Source organism: Pagrus pagrus (genome assembly GCF_965226575.1).
Source record: "Pagrus pagrus genome assembly, chromosome: 2".
NCBI lineage: Eukaryota > Metazoa > Chordata > Actinopteri > Spariformes > Sparidae > Pagrus > Pagrus pagrus.
Genome location: NC_140186.1, coordinates 7,385,568 through 7,400,933, shown reverse-complemented (window position 1 = coordinate 7,400,933; position 15,366 = coordinate 7,385,568). Strand labels below are relative to the sequence as shown.

Below are 15,366 nucleotides of genomic sequence, written 5' to 3'. Positions count from 1 at the left end.
AGTTTAAAAACAAAGAAATCATAACTTTCAGTCAGTTGACTAATCTATTAATTGACCAGTTGTTCCAGATCTAAATACAGTAAAGCATTAAATACAGTATTCATACACATATTTGAGTGTACAGCAGTTAGGCCTGTTGCAGGGCGGGTTATGGACAACAATGTGTTTTGTAAGGTTTATAAATTGTGCACAGAAATGTACTTTTGCTTAAAGTTATGCACGAATATTGAGATATACAGATGTTGTTTTCAACACATACAAACATTATTTGAATTGTGAATCTTATAAATGTGTGTTTGCACTGTTTTCTCCCGACAGTAGGTAAATATGAATGACATTTTTCAACTTTCTTATAAATACTGACATGTTGTAATTGTTATTAGTAATGTGAAGCCTGACACAGCCTCTGAGACAAACATTGAAGTAAATCAGAGGTCAGTGGGACAGATTTAGCAGCCTGTCCTCCCGAAATGGATTTAAGCGTCTTCCGCTCGAGGACACGTGACCGCCCCTCCCCACTTTGGCAGGTCACCACTGCGCATGCGCAGATCTGTGGCAGGTTACACGAGTTTATTTTCAGCCTTTTCTCTCTTGAAGACGCGCTGTGAGAGTGTAAACTGACCGCGGTCGAGCCTTGTGCGGATGTAAGAATGTGTTTCCTTCACTCCCGGAGATAAAAAAAAAAAAACACTGGAAGTGGAAACGTCTCCGGAGCACCGAGGTTTGGATTTTAGCGGCGACATGTGAAATGTTGCTGCGTGGTTTGTCGGTATTTCCAGGCGGCAACGGACAGACCCAGCCAGGCTAGCTTAGCCGAGTTGGCCGATAGCTAGCTATCGTTAGCCTCTCCGCTGGCTGAGCGTGGTGTGGTGTCGACGCAGCGTTTGACACAGCTCCTCTTGTTTGTACGCGCCCGGTAATAACATCTACATACTGCCAGGTTTCACACCAGAGTTTGCTGTTTCAAATGCACAGACGGGGCGGCGGAGCAACTTAGCTAATGCTAGCTAGCTGCTTGTGTACGCTGGACACCGCTGTAAGTGAGAGCGAGTGGTCTCTCAAGCTAGCAGTATCCACCTTCAAAGACTCTTTGACATCTAGTCCGCTCACATTAAGCAGTCTGAGGTAAAAACGGCTCTGAAATGCGGCGCTGATGCATGCTAACTGTTAGCTAGGAGCTCACGTCGCACTACGCCGGTCACATTGTTTTGGCTGACATGGCAGCCAGCGGATACTCTGACCTGAGGGAGAAGCTGAAATCCATGACTCCACACAGAGAGGAAGAAAAACAGAAATACGTGGACGGGACGAGTAACGGCAGCGGAAAAGGTCGAAAGCGCAAGTATCGGGAGTCCGACGATGAAGAGTTTGAGCACAGCGATGACAACACGGAGCTCCGGGAGCAGGAGGCCCACCGGGTGAGGAGCAGCATCCTCCAGAAGAACATCTTCACCCCGGAGGAGTGCGCCCTCATCGAGGACAAGATCGACGACGTTGTTGCTCAAGGAGAGGCTGGACTTTACCGCGAGCACACAGTGGACAGAGCACCCCTCCGCAATAAGTACTTCTTCGGGGAGGGGTACACGTATGGATCCCAGCTGGAGAAGCGTGGACCGGGCCAGGAGAGGCTGTACCGCAAAGGAGAGGTGGATGAGATCCCAAGCTGGGTGCATGAGCTGGTGATCAAGCGTCTGGTGTCCAGTGGAGTGATCCCGGAGGGGTTTGTCAACAGTGCAGTCATCAATGATTATCAACCAGGTGGCTGCATTGTGTCACATGTAGATCCTCTGCACATCTTTGCACGACCCATCGTCTCAGTGTCCTTCTTCAGTGACAGCGCTCTCTGCTTCGGCTGCCGCTTCCAGTTCAAACCGATCCGGGTGTCTGAGCCTGTGTTTGTCCTGCCTGTGAGGAGAGGGAGTGTCACAGTACTCAGGTGACTAATGTGTGTGTTTGCTGTCATGCATTGATTGATCTGCTGTTTTTGTGTGGCTGTGTCACTGAAACCATCTTTCCTTCTCAGTGGTTACGCTGCTGACGACATCACCCACTGCATCAGACCTCAGGACATCAAGGAACGGCGTGCAGTTATCATCCTTAGAAAGTGAGCTAACGTACTATCACTCACAAAGAAAATGTCTTGTTTGAAACGTCGCTCTGATCCACGTGTTTCCTCCTCTCTTTGCCAGGACCAGACCCGATGCTCCTCGACTCGACTCTGGCAGCTCTTCTCCTGTAGAGAGACCCGCTCCGCTGAAAGCCAAACGCTCGCATCGCAGAGCAGACCCTGATGCTGCTCACAGGTATACGTCCACACATACAGGCACAGTAGAGGTCTCTGTGGATGAATGAAATGAATATCCAGCTCCTACATACAGCATATAAGAGCTACCAGAGTCACAAACTTAACGTCCTGCCATTCAATGCTTGTGCACTGCCGGACTCGCGTATGTCCCTCACGCTCACAATGGTCATCAGGACTTCAAAAGCCAATTAATTTTAAATCCATTAGTGATGCGGCCTGTGAAAGACAACTCTTCTTTCTCAATATCAAAAACAGCTTTAGCCCTTCTCCTTCCACTCTATCTCATGCACTAGGTGTCAAATATCACATGAGCATTGTGGCTCTTTGTGTAAGTCTGCTGCCATGTCTTAATGAAGCTGTAAGGGCAGCCTTGTCTGAATAACACAAGGCCTTAATGAGGCTGGTAATGCTGAGCATTGCATGTCTTAAAAGGGCTAAAGACACATTCATGCAGAGTGAGACTGTACCAAGGTTCTGTTTGAGCCCGTGCCTTGTAGATTACAATAACAAAGCAGTGTTACAATCAGTCAGGATGTGATAAATAATAATAATCTTTATTTATATAGCACCTTAACAAGGTTACAAGGCGCTTGCACAAATTAAATAAAGTAATATACAAATATGTAAGTTAAAGGAAAGAAAATAACACCAAAATAGTGAGAGAAAACAATTTAACAGCAGTTGCCTGGAAGAACTGGAATTTCACGTAGACCAAGTTGCGACTGTAGGAATTTAAAAAAAGCCTTAAAGTTACTAAGCCAGCCAACATGAGGTCCTCAGGCAGGCTCTTCCAGAGTCTGGGGGCATTCATAACAAAAGCCAGCCCATCCGTAGTCCACAAACTAGACTTTGGGACAACCAGCAGAGCCATATCAGAGGATCTCAGGTCACAGCTTGGCACATACAGGACTAGGAGCAAGGAGAGCTTTATAAGTTAACAATAAAATCTAACAAGTCAATTCTAAATTTAACCAGTAGCCAGTGAAGGGCAGCTAAAACCGGAGCGATGTGATCACATCTCCTCGAACCAGTCACATGTGTGGCCGCTGCCGTCTGCACCAGCTGCAGAACGCTTGGTTGATGATCAGAATCTGACTTGGCATCTCAATCTTTTTTTTGTCCTCCACCAGGCCGAGAGTTCTCGAGATGGACAAAGAGGAGAACAGACATCCGTCAGTGTCGCGCCACCGTCGTCACAGCATCAGCTCAGAGAACTACTGGCGGCGTGGTCAAGACTCTGACAAACACCGGGAGAGTTCGGGACGCAAAGTCAAAATGAGACGTCACTGAACACTTCTCAGGCACACATGTACACATTTAAATCTACTCGCTCTTTTACATATTTCAATATTGTAACATTCTTTGATCAGTCATCTTTTTCTCGCTCCAGTTTTAGTCTGGCACAAGGAGCACAGTCATGTTGTCTGCATTTTGATTTGAGTCCGGATCAGTTTGAGTGCATATTTGTTTCTGGCAGACAAAGCTGACGCCTCTGCTACGCAGTACAGAACCTTGAGTTATTTACTACAGTTAGGCTCTGTTGTTGAACTGTTTAATTACCTTAAATGAAACATTTCTTGTTTCTATGTCCATAGATACTTCAAAATGGCATGTATTTTTTGTAACCGAGATGTACAGACCGCAGGAGCTAAAAGAAAGATGTATGTATGGACTTGTACAAAGGAAAACCTGAGCTGTAATCTAACTTGTTATAATGTACAATACGTTTGTATAGTCTTTGATTGGGGGAACTTTTATGCAGAAAGAAACTTTTTTTTTTGTTTTTTCGCACCGACATTTCTGATCCCTACCGTTACTGTGCCATCCCAGATCTTTGCTGTTTGTTCACTTCAGCCTCCCTGTTGCATTTTAAGTTGAAACAACTGGCAGATGTGCAGCCATGCTGTCTGTGCTGTGATTCGATTCAGCTGTGTGGCTCATGTTGGTGGAGGGTCACAATATGATGCATTGACTAAACTGAAGCTTTATGGAGTGATGAAAAACTCAGGCCTTGTTTTACACTCCTGTTTCAGTCTGAAGTTGCTTTACCTTATATAGTGACAGAGGCTGTGTGATTGCTGTTCTGTATTAAATCCAATTTTTCCTCATTTGGATCGGGTGATATTTGGGTCAGTCGGAACTTAATCTGAGCAACAACAACCTTATTGTGTGTAGTGCTTTAACTAGCATCTAAACACGCGGGCAAGAAGAAACTAAACGTCCTGGTGTATTTGTCCTTGAGGTTTGCTGTGTAAATACAGATACATTTGTTTCCTGCTCCCAGTCACTCATATTTGGCAGAGGAACTTATAAGCCGACTGCTAGGTTAGTCTGGAGTTACACATGAACAAAAATAACCTCAGTTCAAAGGAGAAATTACTTTCTAAAAACAGATTGTTCATGGTTTTCTGAAGCGCTGCTGCATTTGAGCAAAAGTTAAAAGTAATGGCCTGCAAGAGGCAAAATACTGGAGCCCTTCAAACAAAGAACGGGACACTAACTTTGTGGACACTGGACAAATGAGGTGGTTTCAGTTATATTTCTGACTACAAAGCACAGGCTGAATGAAATAACCCTGGAAATGTCTCCACAGAGTTTGTCTGCCACTCATTATAGTTTGGTCTCTAAATCAGGCTGGTTGTTGAAGAACCAGACCAGAGAACAACAAACTGGAGTGCGTCTTCTTCTGCCAGGAGCAGCAGTTACCCACTTTAGTGGCGTGTGTAACCGATCCTTGGTGGAGTCGGGCTGTTATCCTCATTAAAATTTTATCTTTTCTATTATTAGAATAGCCTTGTCATTGATTACTGTTAATTAAGGTTTCTAGAATGGTATCAGTTAAGTGATTTTCACTCATGATGAGAAGTTTGGACCTTTGCAATTAAGTTTCTGTATTCCCCTAATCTTTCCATAATTTGTATATTATGCATCCACAATATTTCCTTAAAGATATTTATAATTCAATAAAGAAAATATATCAAATGTATCTTCTTTTAAATATTTCCAATTGTAAAATCAGAGGCAACACACTCCAAAACTAAGTGAAATCTAACTTTTCATTACAGACTGATAGAAGTGGAAATAAGAGCGCACTCGAGTTCATTGACTTTGCCTTTAGAAAATGTATTGTGATCAAGCAAATGTATAAATAGGTTCGGTATTAGTTACGGGGGCATCATAATAACTTGTCTCTTGGCTGCATAGGAATAAACACAACTGACAGCAGTCGGCGACAGTCAAATCAGTGGCATGTTTGTAAAAGGGTTGCTGAGATAAAGGTTCAAAGTTCGTTCTTTACTTCAGAAAAGCTGTTGGATTTTGTCCCAAAGTTTGCCTAAACTCTATCAGCTGCTGAAGACCATGTGATACGAGCAAAAGCACTCAAATAGTTACTTAACTGACTTTTTTTTCTCTATTCATTGCAAGGCAAATGAACAAAACAAGACCGGGAATCATATAAAAGCAGGAGCCCAATACAAACAACAGGCGGAGATGATTCAGGAAAGAATCGAACGCAAGCAGCAGATAAAAGAAATACCTTCATGATTTAAGAGAAAAGATCTTTATAAAAATAAATACAAAGAAAAGAGAGTGAGCAGATGAATAAATGAAGGCGCGAGGTCTAGTCTATTAGAAGAGCAAGGATCGGGATATAGAGGTACAAACTTGTTTGTTTAAAAACCAGAGTAATTGTTTTGTTATTGCATTTTGTATACAACAAGTTGACATCCCCATCTTTTAGAAAAAAACACGTGTAAGCTGTAATCAGACTAAACTGACTTTCTTGTAGTTATATTTATGTCCTGATGTAGTTAGTCGGAGCTTCTCCTGGGGGCGCTACTGCACCTTCACGTCGAATCCCGACCGCAATTAAAACGTAGAAGAAGAAGAGAGCAGCTGTTAGCTAGCTGGCTGAGCTATATTTACTCTCTGCCTGTTAACAATAGACAGGAACTTTACGCTTTATTGTTAAACAGCACCGACTTACGCGTTTCACCAAACTCTAATGGTGTGGAGCCGGACTGTTGCATTTCTCTCCGCACTGAGTGGTGAGTATATTTAACAGTAGTGGAGTGGCAGCTGTCACTGACTGCTAATGTAGATAACTAACTAGCTGGCTAGCTTGACTAACTGACGTTAGCAGCTAGCTAGCTGTGGTTGGCAGCCTTTCATCTGTGTGCTGCTGACGACGGTAAAAAGCTGACCTTAGTTGGCTGGTTGGTCGTGTAGGTTAGCTAGAAGGACATTTATCGTCTGATGATGTTAAATGTCATGTAACTAATCTCTGGCGTTACATTTCGTAGGCTGTGTGTTACCATCACAAGGGGAAGAGGGCTGATGTGTTGAGCTGACAATGTCAGCAGTCAAGCCAAAAAGACGACGTGCAATTATATCACAAGAAATGATAAAAATACTTTTTATAAGATCCTTGTGGGAAAAGTCAAAGTGCTCTTTTTCTGCGGGTTTCTTATGTAACAGCTGGGCTGGTGTTGCACCACAGTGCTGCCACCCTGTTACTACAGCAACACACAAAATACACAAGTAAACAATAACTTACAAACAAAGGATTGTTGTTGTTATTATCACTTCATTACTGTTCCATTCAATGATTGAATGTTACTAAGTACATTTACTCAAGTACTGTACTTGGGTGCATTTTTGAGGTATTTGTACTTTTACTGCACTACATTTATTTGATTACTTTAGTTACTAGTTACTTTGCAGATTGCAGTCTGCATCACAGCCAAAGTAATGAATAATACTGAATATTTGATCCGAGTGTGTATACAATCTAATTTTGAACACAATATCTTAATTCTTACTCGGGTATGACTTTTAGGCACTTTTTACAACACTGGTTCAGTTAAGAGCGGCTGTGTGTGTGTGTGTGTGTGTGTGTGTGTGTGTGTGTGTGTGTGTGTGTGTGTGATGCTGCACATGCTATACATTTCTCACTCTTTTACTAAAATATTTGATATATTATAAATGTAAAGTGAACTATAAATTAACGCTGCTTTGGAAACAGTGGAATGTTAAAGCAGAAATTGCACTGACTCAACAACAAACAACATTTTGTTTAGTAGCATTAATGACTGGACTGATCAACATGTTAATCAGTTGCTCAGTTTGTTTGCATGTATAATCAGCTCCACCGGTGTTTGGTAACATCTGTCAACATCAGGAATCCTTAGCTTCACCTGAATTTAACGTGACTGACGTTAAACAGAGAACTACGCTCTTCTCTGATGTTGAACGTGTCACCTCAGAACTGTACGTGCTGCAGACATTTGACCAGGACAGGTCGCTGCACCCTGCATGACTCAGGCATGTATTGGGTCTATAAATAGAGCACGTCTCCATTCTTGGGAACCTGTACCTCTGGCAAGGAGAGAAGACGCATGCCTGAAACGGTCAGGAGTGACGTCCTGTAGAGCTAAAAATGATCAGCACAGTTCACATGTTAGGTTTGTACAGTAGTATAGTATATTTATCTCATGGTCACGTATGTGTCTGGTTAGTTTTGAGAAACACGCTCCACTGCTACTTCCTAGTACCCTCAATCACAGGCCTGACAGTCAGACAGGCAGCTCACATTTCTACCAGTATGCCTTCGTCACAGAAGACAATTTGATATGTCACAGAAAGAAAATATAATGTGATTAATGACATTAATGAGGACTGTAATCCATTTGGCTCACTGTGCATGCTTAATAAGACACTATGACAAAAGACGCATCGTTAATGTTATTAATTATGCTTAAGATTTCACTCCTATGACAAATCAAAATGGCTCCTCTAAAAATGCCTGTCTTCAGTTGACTTTCCTCTGAACGACTTCTCTGACACGGAAGCAGCCAAGAGAAACAAACCAGCAGCGAGGTTCCCACGTCCATTTTTTCAAAAAGTAGAATGCATGTCGGATTATTCTCTGAGCTTCCTGCTGTTTAAAAGAAGATTCAGCATGGTTGTTAAAGGCCTACAATATGACCAGGCCATTTGTATATCACAATGTCACACATTTTCCTCAAGGGGATTTGCAGATTATACTGCATAAAATAACGTCTGTCATATATCAGTGACTGCTTTGAAATTATATGCAAAAGCTTTCACTTTGTCTCCACGAAGGACATGATGCTCACAGCAAAAACAAAGCTATAAAATGTCATAACAATGCATTTACTAAATGTTTAATGGACAAAAGAATGTTTTAAGGAAGTTTATATGTTTATTGATCATGACTTGTGTTCTGTGGCTCCCGGTGCTCAGGAAAACTACATACAAGTGACAAATTAAAGTGAAAGAAAGTCAAAACAAAGTTTTTAGAAAGGTCATCATAAGCCTCCAGAACAGCGTCCATGGTCCTTGGCATAGATTCTCCAGGTGGAGCATCCGTCTTCCAAATGACATCCTGTCATTTTGTTTGTTAATGATGGCGACAGAGTGCAGTCGAGAAAACTAGTCCAAAATCTCCCAGAGGTTTTTACTGGGGTTACAGCCTGATCACTGTGAAGCAGGGCCGCGTGATATTGTAAAAAAACGGACAGTGCAATAAGTTTTCTGTGATGCATATTGCAATATGAAAAAATGCATAAATCCCATGATTTGTAGAAATACACAAGGCTGCAGGTAGAGTTAATTTTCCCCCTATCTGACAGTCATGTCTTGTGTTTTCTTTCTGCCCACTTGAATTTCTGCCTTCTCTTCCAAAGGCTAACCACAAGAAGAGAGCCATGTACTTCCAGGGCAGCCGGAGGCGAGGAGAGGATGGCATCGCGGTGGTGATTGACTTCCTCCTGTCTAACGCCCGACTGGTTCTGGGAGTCGGTGGGGCTGCCATGCTAGGAATCGCTACATTGGCAGTGAAACGGGTGAGTGTTTTTGAGTTTGTTAGTACCACATGAGTGAGTCTCTCTATTAGGCGTTCTTCTTGTGAATACAGATTCTCCATGAAACTGAAAAGAAAAAAATAGTATAGCCGTTGAGTTTTTATGTGCAGTTGTCCTCTTATAGATTGCCAGTTCATCCTACAGCTCTTGTATTACCTTTTGCATGTTCAAAGTTCCTTCAGGCTTCAGTTTATCTATTCACCTCTTAACTCAACATGTGTTTGCCTGCAGGGTTTATGGCAATGTATGCGCTCTGTGTGTGTGCGCTCTGTATCTGTGCAGCGTGATGTCAGCCGTGCAGCGCATGCATGGCGGCATGTTTGTGACGATCGGTGTTTGTGTTCAGCTGATAGAGCGCGCAGGCCGTGCAGCCGATGACGAGAAGGTGGAGCAGAAGATGGCTGAGAGCTGGGAGGAGTTGAGTCTGGTCTCTGCTTCCCCCACGCTGCTCAGGAAGGGCATAGAGGGTGTGGTGATGAAACATGTCACCAAGGCAACCAAACAACAGAAAGGTATCGACTGCATTTCAGGAACCAAAAGTGTTCAAGCAGATGTCACAAAAATATCACAAATATATAGAATTTCTAAGTTTTGTAATCGAATAATCATTGTAGCCCATACTGCCTGACAACTAATTGAAAAACTAATAAGTTTTAATTTCTCTCTCCATCAGCTGACCTGTGCCAACAACCTCAGGCATCCTCTCTGGACGTGCAGCCCAAACCCGAGTCAAAGTCCAAGAGGCTGCAGCTGTGCGTCCTCAGTTTGCAGGTAAACTGTCATTTTACCTCTGAACTCTTAAAGGCAGAGATTATACATTCAGTGTGAGCAGCTGCCGTAAGACCCCTGCTCAGTGTTGGCTCATTCATTTATGCATGTGTAGCATGCTTTGTAAAGCGCAGTGCTTAGGGGATGCGCATTGTTATGCACTGGTTAGGCTGCACAGAGCCCCGAGAGCCGTGCATAATCAAAATACTGTGTGCGATTGTGCACTGGCTGTATAGAAGGAGTCAAACAAGCATGAAACCGCTTTGAGTGAGTGTGCAGGGCATCCGCAAAAGCAGAAGTGTTGAGTGGATTGTTCTGTATTTGCTACATGAAATGATTTGTTTAGTAAATGTTTGCAGGGCAAACGCTTGACTGGACGTTAGAGAGGATTTGAAACAGTGGGAATAGTATCTCTTCTAAATAGTTACTCCTAATTTTATGTTCTACATCTGTGGAAAGCTGCTTTTGCAATGAATACTGGTTAGTGTAAGAACACCTGGGGAAAAAAACATAGATTTTTCTTGCCCAGTACTCATTATTTAAATTACTTGTGTTTATTTTAAGACCAACATCCACAAGAGAATCAGCTAAGTCCATTTTTTCAGTTGCTTCTTAGGTGCAGTTCTGTTTTGCCATGGCTATAATACTCTTAGTCCTCATATAACACTGTTTATGCGGCACACACATTTGTTTTATGATTTATTCTTCACCTTTCTAAATGCTGCTTTAATAACTGTAACATCATACACACACCACTGTTTTCCTCCGTGCAGCAACTTAACCAGCAAAACATAATCCTGTCAGTGTTCCTAAGTCTGCCTAGAGGCATAAAATGACTTTGAATATTGTATTGCTCGAGAGGGAGCTGCATGTATTCCCAGTGGAAGTGAAAAAACTTCAAAACTCTTTTGTTAACTTCATGGTTAGAGTGTCGATGTCTTTGCAACACAGCATGTGAGCCTCGCTGAAGGATACACGTGGACATAGTTCGGTTGCTCTCTACCTGACGTGTTGTCATCACCCCCCATGCTGTGTGTCACTGGAAAACTGTATTCTACGTGTTTAGGAGCGGCTGCAGCAGTACTATCACACGAGGGCAGCACTGGGTCCACATGAGGTCCAGAGGGCTCAGTCTCTGGCTCTGGACATCTGCACCGAGATCCAGGGCTTTCTGCACAGCCGTCATCCGGACATGCCCCTGGGAGAAATGAGCCTCGGAGGATCTTTACTGGATGACCTGCAGGTACAAATACGCACCTACACACATACACACACACTATGTTTTCTTTCTCTGGCTGATAATACACTTTTTGGCCCTCAGTGATGTCTCATATCAAGATCTTAGATGAACGACTCATGGGTTTATTTCTATGTGTGTACAGGTGGTCGGTGCAGACCATGCATGTCTGCTGGTGCCTCTACAGCTGGAAGCCTCTCTGTGGCGCCTCGTCCCAGGAGAGGAAACGCTCCTCACACACCCGCTGCACTGGATGGTTCGACGGATCAACGTGGAGTATTTCCCCAAAGGACTCAGCTACTGGGACAGGTGATCACACACAAGATTAAAACAATATTTGTCATGCACCTGGTAACCTGCACTTTTAGTTTGTGTCTATAAACCAGATCAGTTGGTGTAACCAGCAGATTATTACTGATTATTAGTTACAAGTGTGTTTTTGCCACAAACTGCATGTGTGAATCAGATAACAGCTAAAGGAGGGTTGTGAATAATGATTTATTTTCATTATTCATCAAGATGCAGATTCTTTGGTGTTAATTATTCAGTCTCTGAGACATCAAAACATTTCCATCGCAGCAAAACAAATGTCTGGTTTGTTTCAGCAAGAATTTAAAAACCCTCAAATATTCAGTTTTTTAATGATGTGTGACAAAGGGTTATGACAATTTTGTTTTTCTTGAAAAATACTGAAATGTTTAGTCGACTATCAGAATAGTTGGCAATTATTTCTCTTTCAATCGACTGACCGTTTCTACTTTTACTGAAACTGAACCTTTTTGGAAATATTTACAGACCGGATCCTTTAAAGCTGTAATCAATACTTTTTTATATTCATGTCGAATCAAATTGATAGAAGGGTGATGCTTTACTTTTATAAGCCCTTTACATCAGCCTCTGTAACCTACATTGATAAAATAAGCTACAATAGACACTAATAGATTTACTTTGATACTATATTACTTAGTAAATAGATTTTTTAAGCACAGCTCGAGGTATGTATCGAAACATTCTGCTGGAAAACTGAGCTAATTACTAAGACCAGTCCCTCCTTGTGTCTTGTAGGTACCTGGTGGGCGGATACCTGTCCTCAGAAGCTGTTGTGAACATGTTTAACAAGGCTATCATGGAAACCGTGAACTGGCCGTCCATCAGCAGCACTATGGACTGTCTCGTCAGGCCTGTACCGGGAGGACCAGAACTGAGAATAGAGATTCGGTATGTGTCTGTTCTTTATTGTTGTTTTCAATGTTAATATTCTATAACAAGTGTTTCAGCTTTCCCACATTCTTGCATGCAAAAGAAACACGACTCAAGACGATTGCTAATGTTGCTCCGTATGTGCTAGATCTATAAAAAGGCAACCCAAGTGACCGAAAACAGTTATTAATACACGTTTAAACATGCTGTGTGATGGTTGAGTGTGTTTAACTACAGTAGATGTTCTTTCTCTCTCTATGTGTCTCCTGTTCCTGTAGGCCTGGAAATGAAGAAGGGGCACACAGCAGTGATCAGCCCCTTTTCATCTCCATGTTGCCTCTGCTGAGGGAGGGGGATGTGGTTCTGACCGCCCAGCCGGAGCTCACCTCTCCCTGGGTCAACGCGTGGCACCTGTCCCTCTACCCGTGGGAGACTCAGCGCCTGGCTCAGCTCGACACCGCCGACGACGGATACCGCAGACAGACACTTAAAATCCTAAAGGCGGTGTGCAGACTGAACCCCGCCCTGCGACCACTCAAAGCCGCTCCACTGGCCAATCTCATCCTGCACCTCAGTGACAGTGAGAGCGACTGGTCCGAGAACAGCCTGGATGTGAGATTCCAGCAGTGCATCACAGAGCTGATTGGCTACCTAGAACAAGGGGCGTTACACAGTTACTTCAAGCCAGCTGTCAACCTGCTGAGCAGCTTGTCAGAGGACCAGGTGGATCAGATGGGCTTCATGCTCTACTGTGCCGTGTCAGAGCCTGAAATACTGCTCATATAACTGTCTGCACATACACGTCATTTCTCAAGCTCCCAAACAAACCGAAATCAAAGGAATAATCTTTTATCATCCAAGACTTTTGGTTCAAGGCAAAGATGAATTATTCTTCCCACTGCCTGCTCTCGTCATTCAGCTCCTCCATCCTGCTTTGATGCAAGGAAACAGGGTACAGTTGGAAAAATGGCAGGCACCATGGACTAATGTCTACACTGGAGGAGGAGAAGCTACAAAGAGAATGCAGATGTGAAAGTGATAATCGGGCTAAAGAAATGACTCGGAGGGAAGGAGACGTGCCAAGGAAAGGAGCTGAGGAAGTGTTGATCGAGATGCTTCAGTATGTGCCTGATTGTGTGTGTGATTGTTTTTTTGTGTTTTTTTTGCCAAGACAGTCTGACCCAGTCCTCCCCTAGTGTGCTGTGAATGGCTAATACTACTAAAGCCACAATTCATCCAGTCCTCAAGCAGACTTTAAAACAATCACTTAATTAAAACATTACTTGAACATGCAAGCCAGAAATAATATTCAATCACATCATGATACAAAAATGCGTCAAAGTATCCTTAAGCCTGTCTATCAGCAGCTTAATTTAGCCTTGCAGTCTCATGCCCTTGCAGGCTTGACGTGATGGCCGCGAGCACGTCATAGTATGTACAACTGAAGTCTGTGAGGGCTCAGTCTGCAGGTTTCGGAGGGTGGACGTTTGGATTCAGCCCAAGTCTTTAGGTGGTCAGGTGATGTAGTATAAATCGTGACCACGCAGGGAGAAGGTTGTTAAATGGGTTCAACACAGGACTAGCTCCCAAGAGACCGGGGTTCGTTTCCATTTTGACATTGTTATTATTTTCAGTTTTCAGTCACAGATTGGATGGTTAAGGCACCAAAACTACTTGGTGGGGTTCAGAAAAAGATCATGATTTGTGTTAAAGTCAAGTTCTAGGTTAAAATAAACACTTTCTCATTCATGTAGAGGCAACAAGAACTAGCCAATCACAGCACTGTTGGGCGAGACTGGGCAAAACGCTTCTGGCCGAAATAAAAAACGTTGCCTGATATTAACTCCTCACACACACCACAGCAAAGTCTGCTTTTAGGTTTGTGTGGTTATTAGTTTTCACAGGGTGTCCGTGACGGTCAGCATGGCCACATACAGCTCAGTGTATCCATTAACAGCAGAGGAGTGCAGTTTATTGCCTAAGTGCATATATTCTTTCTATCTTTTAATTGATGGCGTGTGCTCTGCATCATTTTCCTCAGTCTCTCATGTAATATGTTCTAACTATGCAGAAAAATAATGACCTGCTGAAAATCACCAGGTTTTGTGCACTTATTGAACTACTCTATCTGAGTTTGACTCACTTAACTCAATGTGTATATTTTATCCTACCGGAGGTTGAAGTGTGCAGTATTTTGTTTGTCTCGTTTAGTGTTCATGTCTGTTGCCAATCTTATTTGGGTAAACTAACTCTTTAATTTATGGCTGACCTTGCCTAATAATTTTATGCACTTGCTTTTACACACAGTATGAATGTTGTGGGCATTTCTTCAGTTGTGTTTTCTTTGCCGAGTGAGAGATTTCCTGTGACCGAACATTGAAACTGCAAATAAAGATTAAAGCGTTTATTTAGATTCTTGTCTCTAATTTTTCTTTATTAAAATGATGCGTCACAAAAATAAGTCTCAGGTCATTGCTGCATGTGAAATTGTGATTTAAAAGCCAGCTAATAATTGCTACTGTCAGCTAACGCGCTAAACGGGAATGGACATGTGACACGGACTCAATACATGTCAGTCCATCTTTTAATGTGGAATTTATCAGACAAGATTAGACTTTGATTTGATTCAGTTTGAAAGATAATAAGAATAATGTTCCTTTAATCGTTGCTATGGAAACAAACATTGAAAAGCTTTGATTGGTCGCATTCTGTTCCGCTCAGTGTGAAACATGAAAGGATTGGAATTTTTAAAAGGATGCACTGTGAGGTTCCACTGTTCACAACAGGACTCGGCAGGACTGGAGAAGGTTTGTTTTTCAAGTTTGGCTGCTTTTGACTTCATGGGAAGGTAAGAAGTCATATTCTTCTAAATGATTTATTATTAGGAAGTCAAGTGTCCTCCAGAGGTAAGTGGAGGTTGTTGGCTGGCAGAGGTCTCTGTTGAAAGATGTTTAAATGTTTCTGCCTCA

General features: G+C 42.7%; 2 protein-coding genes across 2 annotated transcripts; both read left to right on the top strand.

Annotated features, from left to right (window-relative positions):
- The first annotated feature begins 533 nt into the window (after positions 1-533).
- alkbh5 (alkB homolog 5, RNA demethylase) lies at positions 534-4,413 on the top strand. The gene is made up of 4 exons (XM_084382957.1): positions 534-1,936; positions 2,024-2,104; positions 2,190-2,303; positions 3,436-4,413. The coding sequence occupies exons 1-4, from the start codon at positions 1,218-1,220 to the stop codon at positions 3,593-3,595; spliced, it is 1,074 nt and encodes a 357-aa protein (XP_084239083.1). The 5' UTR covers positions 534-1,217; the 3' UTR covers positions 3,596-4,413.
- A 1,772-nt stretch (positions 4,414-6,185) lies between these two features.
- mief2 (mitochondrial elongation factor 2) lies at positions 6,186-14,810 on the top strand. The gene is made up of 8 exons (XM_084341097.1): positions 6,186-6,354; positions 9,016-9,174; positions 9,539-9,704; positions 9,866-9,963; positions 11,027-11,203; positions 11,343-11,506; positions 12,263-12,415; positions 12,676-14,810. Exons 2-8 carry the CDS (start codon positions 9,037-9,039, stop codon positions 13,181-13,183), a joined length of 1,404 nt encoding a protein of 467 aa, XP_084197223.1. The 5' UTR covers positions 6,186-6,354; positions 9,016-9,036; the 3' UTR covers positions 13,184-14,810.
- The last annotated feature ends 556 nt before the right edge of the window (positions 14,811-15,366 follow it).